The sequence below is a fragment of the Labrus mixtus genome, chromosome 8 (genome assembly GCF_963584025.1).
Source record: "Labrus mixtus chromosome 8, fLabMix1.1, whole genome shotgun sequence".
Taxonomy (NCBI): domain Eukaryota; kingdom Metazoa; phylum Chordata; class Actinopteri; order Labriformes; family Labridae; genus Labrus; species Labrus mixtus.
Window position 1 is genome coordinate 4,260,406 of NC_083619.1, and position 16,750 is coordinate 4,277,155.

General features: G+C 41.2%; 1 protein-coding gene across 1 annotated transcript in view; it reads right to left on the bottom strand.

Moving 5' to 3' along the window:
* Positions 1–16,750, bottom strand: part of brinp2 (bone morphogenetic protein/retinoic acid inducible neural-specific 2) — a 244,065-nt gene that overhangs the window by 8,807 nt on the left and 218,508 nt on the right. Inside the window, exon 7 of the mRNA XM_061043895.1 lies at positions 1,000–1,222. Coding sequence (XP_060899878.1) covers positions 1,000–1,222 — 223 coding nt within the window. The remainder of the gene's footprint in view (positions 1–999; positions 1,223–16,750) is intronic.

The window sequence follows — 16,750 nt, forward strand, 5'->3', positions numbered from 1 at the left end:
TTTAGGTTTAATCATAAATGGGATGCAAAAAAAAAAATATATATATTTTGATTTAAAAGACTCCTATGTCAACATTACAGCACATTTGTTGTCATGGTAAAAGTAAAGTATGACGTTCTGCATTCGCGTCTTGCTCCCACATCGTCTTTGCTCCGTGTCTGTTGGGGTATAAAATGATCTCAAATTTTTAAAAAAATGCTGTAAAAAGCAATGGAGCAGTGTCTGTACTACACAGTGGCTGTTGTCAACAGACTGTTGTCATAGAGACAGGACAGACGCACAAACTGCTTCATACAAACCATCCTGAGCAAACAGGAAATGCTTTTCTGCCCGGACAAAAAGGCTAATCAACGTCAGAACTCATACTGGTGCAACGGGCTAACGGTCATTAGAGAGCATATGAAATATCTGCAATTTCATATTAAGTATTAAAATGTTCCAAAGCTGAAAAAAAAAAACAGATCTACCATCAGATTTTCAACACAGTCCTGCCCCAAGCCAAAGAGAGAGACGAGAGGTTGTGGAGCAGCTGCCTGAATAATGAATGTAGATTTGTTTCAACCTCTAAGGAAAAGATCAAGTCAGCACAAAGTCGGATCAGAAGCAACGGCTAAAAACATTTCTCAACTGTTGAAGTCATTACAGAATTCTGCAGAGACTTCTGCTTATTTAAATGTTGACGTTTTTTCTTTTGCATGCAGTTATTATCAGCCAAAAACTAGAGACCCTCCGACCCAACCATGTGAATCTGTTTAAAGGAAGTGATACTGTACCCTTGTGGCATCATGTCCCCTCCCCCTGTGTGTAAAAAACTTGTAAAGAATTCAAAGCTGACTTCCTTCCAAGACTCATGGATCTGGGTTTCCCCATGCTGTAATGTTAAAAAGCCTTCAGCTCTAATGAATCATCTCGAATCAGCAGCCAAAACTTTAAGTCATGACAAATTACGCCTTCCTCATTTATTTAGTTTTCTGTCAGTGTGTCTCAGTGGTGCTGTACCTCTCTCGTGGCAGACTGATGCGGGGTTGTTTGGGGCAGCGTTTGCTCAGGGTGAACAGTTTCCTGATGATCTTCTGGGCTTTGCTCTGCACCAGGGCCGTGCTGGACTCCAGCTGGGCGTAGCGCTTCTGGAGGGACAAGTCGGCCGACCAGAACTTAGCGATCGTGGACACATTCAAGAACCTGTCAGTGGGCAAGCGCTTCAGGAGGGCCTTGAATTCATCTGTAGAGAATGACAGAGACAAAAAGGGGGTAAAAATTGGACCCACTTTAATAATTTGGCATCAACAAAAACCCCTTTTCAAACACTGGAAACCCTTGCATCACAATCTGTTGCTTCCTCCATGGCGTGCTCAGATAATGACTGAGGAGCTGAAGGACTTTCATGTGTCATTAGAAAACAACAAAAAGCTGTTACATTCTAATGAATTGTCATGACACAGTAAACACCTGTGCTTCAATCTGCAGTGATGCTCATTCCCCTCACCATAAGACACTCATTTTATTCCCAGCAGCATCTTTTGCAACATTGTCATTTGATAATGATTGACAGCATGTTGTCATGTGCAGATGGCCTTTTTTATTCACATGGTTATTTCTTACCTTAAAAGGCTGAACCAAAAACAATCAATAATCACCAGCTGACCAAAAGAAGCATGCGGCTCAATGCTGAGAGTTTTTTCTCGGTCTCTCCTGGTGTTCCCTTCTTAAATACAAATGTCCCAAAACATTTGAGATGTTATTCACAGACCATTCTGCCGCCGTCCCAGCAAGTTTGTGTCAAAACCAACAAAGCAAATAAGAAGGGACTGATTTGAGCTGCTAAAGGATGATAACTATTTTAACAAACATCACACAAGCTTCAGGGATCTTCAGCAGCATGGCAGCCGTAACTACTAAAGTATCTAAATGAGTTTGATTTGTAATGGCTGAAGGCACAGAATGGTCCATACTCAAATACTTTTTTACAATATTTAACAGATGTTGAAAATGTGAGAGACTCCACAAATCATGACAAATAATTATAGATTTAACATTTTTGTTCCAATAGCGTGTGGAGAGAATCAGTATGACCAAAACAGCGCACCACACACTAACAGATTCCACTCACTAACAACCCGAGTCACGACTCTCAGATGTAGATATCTGGCACAATATCTTGCATTGAAACGAAACTTAAAACAAATGCTAAATGGACTTGATCTTTTCTAGTCTTCTGACTACTCAAAGTGCTTTTACACCGCAGGTCACACCTACACATTCACACACTGATGGTAGAGGTTTGCTTTGTAAAGTGACCATCAGTATGAAATAATCCCATTCACACACCGCCAACAAAGCAGCAGGAGCAACTTGGTGTTCGGTGTCTTGCCCTATTGGACACATTGAACATGTGACTGCAGGAGCTGGGGGATTGAACCCCCAACCGTCCGGTTTAGAGACCAAATGACTCAACCAGCTGAGACACAGCCATCCCCAAACAAACATGGCGGACAACTTAAAGGAAGAATTGGTGAAAGTTGTTGGATTAACATATTTGTTACAGTGTTGCTTCCCTCTTTAGTAAGCTTGTATCCCAAAGTGGATATCATGTCATTCTACGTAACAATCAGCTGTCCTGCTTCCCCCAACACAACAGGACTTTGGATTGTAAGAATGCAACATTTAATGAAATCTGAATAGAATAGAATAAAATAGAATTACTTTATTGATCCCAAACTGGTAAATTGTAGCGTTATCTGTGTGGCCCAACACTCTTCTGAGCAGACTGGATCAACAGCTAACAACCCCTCAGACCACAGGAAACCTGACAAGATAATCTGTTGAAAATCTCACATTACAAGATAGTCAACCCAAATCTCCACTCCCAACAATTCTAAACAAAGTCCTGATGTTTTCATGGTTCAACAGACTATCTTACCAGAGTTTCCTATGGTGTGATTCAGTCTGCTCCCAAGAACGATGGGACCACTATACGATTTCAAAACTCCCCTGATTTACTTATGGAGCAATGTGAATACATGGTTTCTGGCTCATTATGTCCTGAGTGCACAAATGGAAAATTCAAATTAGATGGCCATTACTTCAAATGTGTGTCTGTGTGAATTTCATAAAACAACTGAGCACCATTGGGCACAGCTCGAACCTCGTGTTGGATTTGCCAAGAGTTCCCTCTGAGGTCGTTGTAGTTCCATTCTGAACCAGTGGACAAACATTATGCCTGTATGACACCTATAGGGGAAATTGAACCTATTATTTACTTTTCTCCCAAATCCAGCTAAGTGAGACCTCATCGGACTGTTCTGGGTCTGCCGGAGAATCATATTCCCATGTGCTTTTGTTGGCAGCGAGACAGCGAGGAAATCTGAAGCCAAGCCGACCTGAGCTGAGCCCAACTGATGAGACTCGAGCCTATTACAATGCTCAGTGATCCCAGACAACACAAATGGTCTGTCTCTCTCTTTCTGTCCCTCTCTCTCTCTGCTTCTACCTAACAGTGTGATACTTCTCTGGACTAGTGAGTCAGAATCGTCCCGTTCTCTCTCTCCTGAGGATTCTGCTTCGGCTTGTTCCTGTCTGGTTTTTCTCCCAGCCTTCTAGTCTCTCTCTGCGGCCTCTCATGTCTTCTGTAGCCTCTTTGTACTGGTATGTAGGGCAACATTAACTGTTTATACCATGGTCTGGATAAATACTCCATGCTGATTATAGCTCCTGGAAGGATTTCTTAGTTTGTGTTGATTTTGGCGCCTCTTGTGGACAAAGCTGTACATCTCATCTACAATATTTCCTGTACATATGTTAATTTTATGCCTTTATTAAATAGACAGCAGAGTGGATAGAGTTGAAAATCAGGGAGAGAGAGGGGGATGACATATGGTACAGGAGCCACAGAAAAATATACTTAATCATGTTTGTCAAACACCAATATGGGTCCCTAGTGCGTCTACAAACCCCCCAATTATGAGAAAAGTCCATCCTCTCCACCTTTTCCTGCTCCACTTTTCAGAAAATTTGAGTTCAAACAGGCTGTTTGTAGATTTTCCCTTCATGACATCACAAAGGGCAGTAACCCCTCCCCCAGGTGGGTGACACTCCCACAGCTAGGAGTTTGTTCTGTCCCTTGTGCCTTATCACCGTTAACAATAGGACATGGAGTGAGAAAGCCTGAGACACCCAAGCCCTTCCAGAGAGGGGCGTGGTCAGACACAGCTCATTTACATATTTAAAGGTACAGACACAGAAACAGCCTGTTCTGAGCAGGGCTGAAATAGAGGGGTTTATAGACATGATCAAATACAGGATCAGAGTGGATTTAGAACAAGAAACTTCAGACATGTTTTTGGGGTGATCTCGGACTTATTTAAACTGGTTGAAAATGACTTTAATGTGTGACCTTTAACAAAAAAATCTCGCTAGCATATTAGTGTATCACTCATCAGAAACTGTCAGGAGCGCACTCAGATACTGTGGAGTCTTTGGATTAGACTTGTCATTTTGTACAGAAAAAGGTGTAGATGTTTAAGTTAATCCCAAATGTAGGCTATATAATATCTTTATAATGCAAGATTTCACTGTTTAAGCTAAACACAAAATCAATATGGAACAAGTTTACTGGCTCTCACAAAGAAACACAAATTAGCGTTATTTCTACTTCTTGTCCACCATTTCTGTTGGCTAGAAGATTCCATTATGAATCTCAATTATTTGTAGACTTAGTTCATTAGAATATACAACATGGTTTCAGACCTTCAGTATGTTTTTTTTGCCTCAGCACAGACACAGGAAGTGAGTTTCACCTGATCATTAACAAGTGAGATCAACGCCTCCACATGCCTCAGCACACCCTCCTTCACTCCGTCCTACATTTTTCTTCATCTCCTTACGTCTTTCCCCCCATCAGTGATTAACTTACACACAGTGGCACACACACACACATTATTTTTAACACTCCCTCAGCATTATTCAAGGCTCGCCTCTCCCTCTCTCTCTCTCTCCTCACACACTCTCAGTAAGAATCATTAGCACTGCCATCACGCTGGAGAAATTTGTCTGTCTGTTTTCCTCCCTTTTCCTGACATTTATGACTCCATGTCTAAAATTTATGGACAATTTGGCTCACTCAAAATCTATCAGATAAAGAGGCCGGGGGGGTTGTTTTCCATAATGGGTGACCGCGCGGCCCCAAAATCTCCGTCTCTCTGCCGAGTTGGTGATTCACGACACCATCAAGCAGAGACGACAGCTAAGTGACTGGCTGGCTGAGGCCTGTTCATTTAACTCCCTACAAGGACGTGGGGTATTAAAAAGTCAGCGCCAGGATTTGCAGAAGTCAAACTGCCCGGCAGTGAAGTGGAGGGTGAAGTCCATCAAACTCAGAGGGTTCACTGCTGTCTGGTTTGGGCCTAGTTGGTATAGCGCAGCTGTTGGGATTAGAGTCCTTTTCAGTAACTCCGACTCCCATGTCTAAAAAGTATTACAGCTTTTGAAAAGATTGGGTGAAGACATTCATGAACCCTGGGGGATGAATGCTAATGACTTTGGCGATCCTCTGAATATTCAAAATGACGTTTGATCAGACCAAAAGTGAGGCAATTTCTCCCTTTTTGTTATTTTTGTGAGTTTGACCATGAGATAAACTGTGTTTAATCACCAAATATATGCTCATCGGAAAACTTAAAACCTTGGTTGTTGGGTTCATAACGTCATCCAAGAGGCCCTAACAGGCAAAGACTGTCTCATTATTATTTTAATTGCCATATTCAGCTGCTTGAGTTTTTCTGTTTCCATTTTAATGAGGTGTTAGCTATAGGTCACCCTCGGCTCAGCTGGTTGCCAGAATTTCTCAGAGGGACAACAACCACCTGCGTTCTGTGTCAGATGCTGTAAATGATCTGTCTGTCTGTGTTGAGTGGTTGTTTTACAGTATCTGGAAAAATCACATCACTATCAGACTTGTAACAACAGTATGGACCCAAAATAAACAGAAATTGGTGTGATTTATTGGAACAAGCTGGAAGAAACGATTCTAAATACAAACATTTTGATAAAGATTTGTCTGGGACTTGGAAAATAACTTTTTCTAATGTTTTTTTAACTGGAATTTTAATCAACCTTTTCTGATGCAATTTCCACGACATCAGCAGGATCTCTATACGGATAAGCTTTTGTATCATCTTGTGAAGTTTGTGCTCAAGTTGAAAAACTAGTTGCACAGCTCAAATGGGTCTCTATGGTCATTCTCTATGTAATCAGTCCACAGAACAGTTCATTAGTACTTTGTCTGAAGATGTCTAAAGTAAAGGACGATGTCAGGTGATTTTATGAAGTCCACATAGGCGAGGTCAAAGCAGATCTGTAATTATCTGCAACTCCAACACATGAAGTTCTACAGCTGATTGATGGATGGACAGATGGTCGGACAAACAGACAGATGGAAATACCGACGGATGGATAATTTCATAATTGGATAATGAAATGGATGGATAATTGGATGGATGGATGAATGGCTTAATCATTAAGCCTTAATGGATGGTTGGATAATGGATGGATGAACAGACAGATGAACATATAGATGGATGGATAATTGGATGGATGGATGGATGGATGGATAATTGGATAATTGAATAAATGGATAATTGGATGGATAGCTGCACAGATGGATGGATAATTGGATGGATGGATGAATGGTTTAATGGATGGTTGGATAATGGATGGATGAACAGGCAGATGGACATTCAGATGGATGGATAATTGGATAGATGGATAATTGGATAGATGGATAATTGGATGGATTATAACATCATGACTCATGGCAACATGACTGACTCTTACTGGTAAATGAGAACACTAAGCAGCTTGACGAGCTTATTAAATAATATTTTATGTTTCAATGTGTGCGACTTATGGGATGGATCTATCCATCCATCCTTCCATCCATCCATGAATGGATGGCCTCTCTTACAGCCATCTTGAAAACCATTTGTCCTCTGATATTTTTTTAATTTCGGTCAAGCCTGTTTGTTTTTGATGAGCTCAGATCCGAGGGAGAGCAGCTTCAGCAGAGCTTTATACCACGCTGACATTTTGCTGTGTTGGTCTTGTTGTATTATAGTTCAGCTGCCTCTGCGGGGAAAATGTCAATCTTGTTTAAATTGCACATATTTGGAAAATTTGACTTCAGATTATTGAATTATATAACTGAAGTCATTTCATTGATTCTCAGGTTTAAAAGCTGTGAGTTCTTGCTCATTTTAACGCCCCTGTCTGTATGCATTGGAAAAACTTTTTGAATCAAACAGAATTTTCTTGAGCAGTTTGACATCCATACTTGTGTTGTTATGTTGTGTACAATTAAATGATCTGTAAAAACATGCACAGAAATCAGTTGTAACTCTTGCATATCCTTCCTGTCACAATGCCTCTGTCACAGCTTCAATTAGAAATGATGGCTTTACGTCGGTCTGTCACATGTCGCAGTGAACACCAACATCTTATTCTTAAGATGCTTTCTTTCTCTGCAGTGCCTCTGCCTGTCTGCCTGTCTGGATCAGATCCTCTCATTAAATCCCTCGTGATTTCACGCAACAACAACTTCAATAATCGTCCCTCTTCTTCTGTGCTTATAATTCCATTGCAAACATGACAGACAATAAGGTTGGAGTTGGGATATCTTCAGGCAAATGCAGCAGCGCTCTTACTCCTTTACTTTTTGTTTTTTTGTTCTTTCTCAGCGTTGACGCCGGCAGAGAGAGACGGAGCGGAAAACAGAGGGTCCAGAGCTGTCGAGTAAGCTGCTATCTTCATCACTTCAAAGTGTCTGTGGCACATTAAAGGCGCCATCCATCACACAGCGCTCACACAATAGTTAGCAGGGGAGATTTTATGTGGCAGTCTTTTAGGTACTTTGTATTAAAAAAGCACACCTGAAGTACTTTTTGAAGTCAGATCCGTCATTGCTGAGAGGATTGATTGATCTCTTTGAACCAAAAAAAACGCTAACTCCCCTTTAGCATAAATCCCTCTAGTGATATGTGAATTATATAAATATATATGGTAATGAAAATATGGCAATAAAACACTTGGGGGTCTGCAATTATAATCATAGTTCACTGTGATGAGCAGAGAAAAGAAAACGTGTAACCTCAAGGCATTTTAAAGGTAAAATATGTCGAATTTTAAAAACATAATACCAAATAAATTAAAATGGACTTAACCCATGTTAGAAATATTTTATAGATGAGTACTTACTTAACCTCAAACAGTTACCAAAGCCTGAGAAATCCATCATTTTATAGTTGCAATGGGGCGTGTCTTGTCATGGCGGCCGTCATGACAGACACGGCATGTTTATCGTTGCCGTGGAAACAACAGAGACTGCTACATAAAGAAGTGGGAATTGCTACTGAAAGCTGCTGTACTGTTGCTGTATGTGCTGCTTTGATAAAAAAAAAAAAATGTATGTAAATTATACTTGGATACATCGTCGGGAAACATATTCGCAGCCTTAGGTCGGTTTCGTCCGGTCGTCTTGACTATGGTCAACTCGGAGTTTGTTTTCATCGGGGTAAGGGTTAGGGTGGATTAGCAGAGAGAATCACTCCCATGATTCCCCTCCATTCTCGACGTCTTCTTTTGTTATTGTTTTGATTGAGAGCCCCCTGGTGGCGGACTATGCACACTGTGCATTTAAATCGTGAACCAGACTGAGATTCGCTGCATGCACAGTTTAGCGTTAATTTTGTATGAAGTCGACTACAGAGAGGTTTTAATTGTCCCACATATGTATCTCTTAATCCTGTCAAAAGTGATGCAATATAAAGAGCAAGAAAAAAAAACTGAGAACTCATCTTAATTATCCGTCAGTGTGAGTGATTCACAAGGATACACTTTAATCCTGTTTGCCTCTTAATAAAGTCGGCTTTTTGTTTTCAGATTAGCCCATAATCCCCCTAAGACTCGCAGCTTTTCCTGACACATCTCCCATAATTGGCAGAAATCCTTCAAGAGGACAGGACAAATGTCTGTACTTGACATGAGGTGAACTCGAAATTTAGAAGCAAGCTGCACACTGAACTATTAATTTTTTTACACGCAGTCATTTATCTTTGCAGATCAAAGTGTTGAGGAGTTAAGAGACGACTTATAGCTCGACGCAACGGTACAATCAAACCTGATTTTGATCTGCGAGGCCAACACAGTCACAGAAAAGGTAAACAGCAGCGATACAGTAGCTCACATAGGTATGTAACACAGAGTCTGCTGGAATAAACTGAAATATTGGATTTTCTACTTCTTTGTTTTGATACATAAAACTCACATTTAGTTTTTCATTACATTCCTACACACAATGGGCAAACTCTTTTAGCCTCTATCAGCACATGCCTGCCGAAACTGACCCGACTGACTTCATTTCAGTCACAGATCAAGCGCTGACCTGGATTTCAGCATCGTATTTTTAGAGCCCCCCATGCTCCAAATGGAAAAATATGGTCAGTGCATTAATGGAAGTTGATGGAGCTGTTGGAGGGGGAGGAAAGCAGTGGGAGGAAAAGTTCAGGCCATCCAGTGTAACGCGGCAAAGACAGCCAACTGGCCTGCAGTTATAATGAGACGTACACCACATTGTATATCCACTAAATGTGCTCATTTGTTTATTAAAAGAATTGTGTTTGCATTAAAGAAAACACTCAATGTAGATCATGATTTATTTAACCTTGTAAACCATTAACAAGGCCTATTATGTTTCAAATTGTTGAACCGCTGAGCTTTGTATTTGCTGGTTGTTGTGTTTATTTTGCCTAATTTTTTCTATGTTGGATGTGGTTGTGTTTTGTGTGTGTGTGTGTGTGTTCTCCTTTTCTGCCTAATCAGGTGTGGGCCAGTCCCTGCAGGTAATTGGCAGATTTTGTTCCAGCTCTGCAGCTGATAGGCTGAGTCGTAGCCTCTATGCTCTAAATAAATGGCCCAATCAGAACGGTTTACATGCACAGTCAGGTCGGGCTATACGCTTATAGCTCAATTAGGCCATTTGAGTGGAATACTGTCCTTGTCCCAGTATACAAGAAAAAAAACAATTTATTGACCTAAGTATGTTGGCTCCCCTGCTGTACGAGGTGCTATGCCCCCTTTTAGCTAGTTACTCTCCTTCTTCTGCTACATCATGCTAACAAGTTATCAAACTTGTTGTAAGTCGACCGGTGAAAATGTGGACATCTTTACAGCTCTGTACATTTTATTCACAACCTTCTGCTATGCTTCACATTAATGGTGTTAGACCTCCAGGTCAAAGCCCGGCAAGGGAACCGTGGAGCATGGGTAAAACAGCTCGGCCAGTTTGGGTCTCATAGGGCAAATTCCACCAGATGCTAGTCGGTCCGTCTCCGCTCCGGTAGCGGTTTTCACTTTATTCAATGTGTGGGCTTCCGCTGCTCTGCCTCTCAGCACCGTAGCAGATATGCAAGGCTTTCTATTTTCGCATTAATTTACCACAGAAAAGATTGAGCGGGACAGGAAGTCAGTCACTGAAACAACATTAAAACATCCGGCTTATTTTCAGATGTTTGTTTATGTGTTTTAAACGTTTTGATACAGTCTTATACCATGTACATCTTATCTTGCGCTTTTGCTAGTGAATCTGTTACATTACACACAGAGAACGCAGCCTGTGGGTGTTGACCAATGAGGGTGCACAGAGTGGACCGGAGCCCACATGCAAAGCACTCTTATGGTATCTGGTCAAAGTTCTGGGTCATTGTGGCGTACACATGCAAGAGTTGCACAAATTGTCAAGGTGTTTTAGTCTGACGGGCTGACATGTTAACAAGCATTTAAAAAGTCCAGTTTCAGTCAGACTAACACAATAAATCCACATTTTCTAACTGCATGTAAACGTACTGAATGAGGCCAGCACAGTGCAATGCCCATATCCCTCTTCTCCAGACGTGCCCTGTTCATTTAACCCTTCTAATATTTCTTCATCAGTTCAGTTATCTCTTGCAAGTTAAGTCGGTTTACTTCATGTTTTAATGTTAAATAATACAATTTTAATATAATTTACAAACAGCCTGTACTATATATATACTATACTGTCCACATGTTTTTCTTTGTCCTGTTTGATCATTAAACTTATTTTGTCCCTCTTTCTAATTCATTCATTTTATTTACTGACCCTTTTCCTTTAGTTTTGATTTGTTTGTTTGTTTGTTTTTGTCTAAATCTGCTTGCAAAACTGTATCGTACCACAGTTCCCCTCTTGTTTGTATCTCTTTTTTTATTGTGTGAGTGTGTGTATGCACGTTTTGGTGAATAAAAAAAAAACAACAACAAAAAAAAAAAATTCTAAAGAATTTCTTCTTGTGTAATGCCGTGAACTATAAGTCTCCATGGCTTATGAACCTTTGACGGGGAATAACAAATTCAAGGTTGAACAATCCTTTAGCAAATAATCAAGTCTCAAGTCCTTAAAAATATTTTACAGAATAAAGTCTCAATGTGCCTAGTGTGGTGAAAATCCATTATCTATACCACTTATTCCCGTCAATCAATCACAGGGCTGACTTATAAAGACAGACAAGCAGCCATACTCACATTCACACCTACTGTACGGGCAATTTTCTTTTTGGAGACACTAATCAACCTAACAAGCATGTCTTTGGACTGTGGGAAGAAGCCGGAGAGAATCAACACATGCACAGAGGGGAGAACATGCAAACTCCACTCGGATAGGCCTTACCCGGCGACGGGGATTCGAACCAGGAACCTTCTCGCTGTGAGGCAACAGCGCTAACCGCTGCCCAAGATATAACTTATCCCCTGGTGAAACCTATTTAGCTAACTCTCACATCAGCTTTAACACATAACATCACATGAGTAGCATGAGTGGCATGGTTTGTGATTTGTCACACATAATGACAATCCTTTGTCCTCTCTGAGATTTAACTTTAAGTATGATGTCCTCTTCTCACTCTGCACATCTCTACATAAGACGTGATAACAGGAAGTATCTGTTGTTTGTCTGCTGCGGAGCCTAACAAGTTGCTAATCCATTGACAGGGAAGAGAAGTGTCTCTTTTATAACAACTTGTGAATATGTAGGCTTATGAAGGATATCATACAGTTATGTCCAAAGCCTCAAAATCTAAGTCTGATTCACATGCTGAGCGACATCTGCATTTGTGCCAAAAGCCTTTTTGTGACTCCAGAGGGAGCTGTGCAGATTCTGACGAATGGCCTTAAAGAGTTTGAAATCTAGAAAGAAAAACCTTGAGGCTTCGAGTTAAAAGAAACCAGCTTCCCAGACCCCTGTTGCTCATTTCTTATCTCTGCTTGAGACCCGAGCCTTGAGGCTAACGCTGCAGTTACAGGCACAACACACCTGAGTTTAAGATACTAACAGAGAGGATGCGTTGTGCTATCTGTATTAAGTGTAACACACATCCTGTGTTCAGTGCTCTCTCACTCTCTCCTCCATTTAAATAATAATATAGCAAAATGTACTTTAGGCCTGTCTGCTAAATGATTGGAGGTTGTTGTCAGTTTCAATTGTATTCATATAGTTTCACATGTAATTTTGTTTTTTAAGATTTATCTTGGGCTTGTTTATGCCTTTATTAGAGAGACGGGACAGGAAATAGTCTAATCAGGAAGAGCGAGAGAGAGGAATGACATGTGGGAAAGGAGGCACAGGTCGGATTTGAACCCTGGCTGCCCACTTTGAGGATTATAGCCTCTTGGATGAACCTACCGCTAGGCCACCGGAGCCGACATGTAAATTAATTAACTTTCTTCTTTTTCTAATCTTGAAATTAAAGTTTGAAACCATTGTTAGTGCATCGGCTGTATGTTTGGCAAATCACTGATGTTGGTTACATTTTGATTTGTCTATAAATAGTCAGAATAATATAAGATTTGTGGCCTGTGAAAAAATGGGCTCAACATTTACTTTGGTGACTCAAAATGACTAGACTCAGAACCTTACCATAGACTGTGTAAAAATGGACATGGTCCCAATGACGTCACCCGGTAGTATCTGGAAAGGCATTTTGAAGACCAACGATGGCGGTCGCCATGTTGAACTTTTAAATCAATCTAGCGACAGGCAAAGAGGTTGAGCTGAGAAAGGCCTCTAACTTCCTGGTAAATAACCACAATGAACTGCACGTTGAGGTTGTTTACCAGGAAGACCGTTTAAGTTTTTTTACCCAAAGTCCCAAACAGACTCATAATCTCATAAACCATATTTCTCCTGGACATATTGCCATCAAAATACTTTTTTTCCCCCAATCAAATAAAAATTATTCATTTTATTAAGCCTGTCACATAATAACAGGTACTCACACATTCAATTCTCCTTGGTAAAATCCCATCTACCTCAGTAATAGAGCACCACAGGAATGAGTCCTAAAACCCGGAAGTAAGTTAGCATTTGAGCGCCATGGGGTCTAACGTCTAAAAGTCAATGGGGATTATGAATGGGTTTGTGTTTAGACGCCTGAAATAAGGTATGTGGTTAACACAAGTGATGTTGGCATTTTGTTAGACCACATAAACTACGTTAGGTAATACCCCCACTTGTGAATTTTGAAGTTTTTACACGTCTTTAAAAAGGCTAGTGACGTCACAATCATCCGACCGTGGTGTAGTTAGCTTGTAGCATAACGATAGCTTTTTACTTCTGTCGGCCACATTAACGCTTCAAACATCATAAAAATGGTGTTCATCTGTGAAGATTATCCTGCTGAACAAAACGCCTACTCATCAGAAACGTGTGTTTGCCACAGAGCTTATTTCTGCAATGATCCAAAATCCAATGCAAAAATCACATAGGAGAATTCTCGTTAGACCCCATGGCGATGCCACTTCCGGGTTGGCCTACAAAAATACGTCATATGGTTTGTTCTCTATGAAGTGGTCTCCTGTTGGTTGCTATGTAAGCTGCCTCCGACAGGACAACATGTACTAACAGCTCTCATTCAGATTCTTCACTAAGCTCCAGCTTTCAGTGGAATACAAATAGACCAAATGACAGCCCAATCCCCTCCATGTCAGGCATCGCTTCAGGGGAGGTCTGGCTTTCTAAACCACAAATTGTTACTCTGCACCACAGAAACCCACAGAGGACAACACTCTGTGCACTGGCACGGCATCAGCTGAATGAATCTGTGGTGTGTCGCAGTAAAAACCTGACATGCTATCACGCTCACAAATCTAAACATATGTGACAGATTTACTCTCCACATCTCAGACACTTCCCCCCACGGCCTGAGTGAGAAATGGGAATCATTTCTGTGGGGGAAACCAATATGTGCACAAAACACAACATGTCAGGGAAGTAATACTATCAGTGTGTGCACTTATTGGACTCTGGTGGGTGATTGCAACATGCAAAAAAATAGCTCTAGTGCGGTGCCTTCAGACTCTTACAAGTCATAAAGAACATCAATCTCACCTAGAGGCACCTTTTTGCTCCACGTTCAAGGTAAAAGGGATCGCCTTGGCAGAGAAAAAAGAGAGGCTGAGATATATAAAAGTAGCTCCAGAGAGATGTTGACTGCTGCAGCCAGCAGGACGTCTCTGTGGTTTCACAATTCATCAACATTCTGGTTATAGACAAACACCATTCACAAAAAGTAAATCACAAGTCACATATTATTAACACTAATATTTGTCCCCAGTCTGTCTACAAACCCACCAATTATGAACACCCACAGAGAGATAGATAGGAGCTCAAGGTGCCAGTTCCCTCAGCAGTCTAAGCCTATAGCAGCATAACTAGGAGCTAGTTCATACATGTGCCAGTCCCAACTATTAGCTAAAAAAAAAGTCTCCTCTTACAAGTACAAAATATGTCTTCCTCCCAGACCCTGACTGGTAGATGATTCCAAAGGAGAGGGGCCTGATAACTGAAGGCTCTACCTCCCACAGTACATTTTGAAAATGTGTGCTAAAATAGGCCGTTTGGAGATTTTCCCTTCATGACATCACAAAGGGCAGTAACCCCTCCCCCAGGTGGGTGACACTCCCACAGCTAGGTGTTTGTTCTGCCCTCTGAGTCTGCCTTCTCACCGTAAACAAGCCTGAGACAGCCTTCCAGAGAGGGAGCGTGGTCAGACACAGCTCATTCACATATTTAAAGGTACAGACACAGAAACAGCCTGTTCTGAGCAGGGCTGAAATAGAGGAGTTTATAGTCATGATCAAATACAGGATCAGAGTGGATTTAGATAAAGAAACTTCACACACATGTTTGGGGAGCTCCGAGACTTATTTAAACTGGATAAAAATGAGAATAATATGTGACCTTTAAACAGTGGCCATGAGGCCTGCTTCACAAATTGAACTTGATGATTCATGAATTATTTCTACACTTGTTAGTAAGTGTGGGACTTTGTGTGGGTTGGCCTGTGAAATAAGCAGATAGGCATTTGCATTATAAGGACAAGTATGATTAAAAGTGACATTTATGTTTCCGCTTGTTGAGTCACTAATAGACGTTGTTTTTGTTTGAGCGAGAAATCTGCGCTTCATGGGTCCAAGTTTAAGGATTTCATTTAGAATTGACATCAAATCTTGAATAGGTTTTTTTTTTTATGTTATGAGGTATTGGTTGAGGCAAGGTATTTCTGACCAAACTGCCAGGGAAGAGGGTTCTAGTAAGATCATTAAAAACTAACCCAGTAACCTGAACTAAAACCTTGAAGAAATAAAAAGATATATATTATACTGTTCTTCTTTTTTGTAACCAGTTTACCTTCTTATTTGAAAGATTACCATGAAGCTTAGGACTGCAGTAGCCTACACCCTCCTCCTCCTCCTCCTGTGTTATCCAGGCTGAATTAGTCTGACACCAGCAGAAACAAACACCTTCGGATTCTGCTCTGCCTTAAGCCAACCTGTGTGAAGATGAACTACCTTCCCCGGCTCCTGCGGAGGGATCAGAGATGGATAATGGATTCAGGCGAACACAGAAGGGAATGAAGGGGGCCGTTTATATCCAGCCAGCTCTAATCAAGCTGCTTCGTCCTAAGGGGGGAAACCTTTCAGTCATTTTTCTTGTATTCACGATTTATGGGTGGAGGCCTGACGGATCACATATGCTTTTTTTCAGAAACGTTCTGCTTCACACGAGCACAGTTCACTCACATGTGGGAGCTGAATGCCTCAGCCTCCCGTGGTCAGCTGCTGCCCAGTTAAACCACAGCTCCCCACTGTTAGCCACTGAGCAGCTCCAGTGGAACAGCTGGTGGTTGTTCAAGGACATTTTAACTGTAGTAAAGAGCGTGAAAAAAAAAAAACTGGTTCACTTCCCTTGCTATCCTCCATGATAGAGATATTGTCTGTTGATGTGCCACTGCTGTGCTTGGCTGTGGACTGTGGGGTGTTACTGTGGGGAATAATTTGGAGAGTATTTGAAGGAGCGATGTGGGGAATCACTGTGAGGCAGCACTGATGTGTTTTCATTCAACTCCTGAGCAACCAAAATGACACTCCTTTTCTGACAAAGACCAAGGTCACATGTGTAAAGGAGACTTGTTTTGCTTCCTGCAGAGGGATCCAACTCGTAGCAGTTTGTGAGGTGTTTCGCAGGTGTTCAACATAACCAAATACATCAAAGATGGCTGATCATCCGGTCAGACAAAGCAGCATGATTCGATTGTTTCTCTACAAGTTGGAGTTGGAGTTTTGGACTGTCCACAAGCTCTCGATCATGCACACTCTCTCTCTAAACGGTCAATTCTACAGGCTCTGTGTG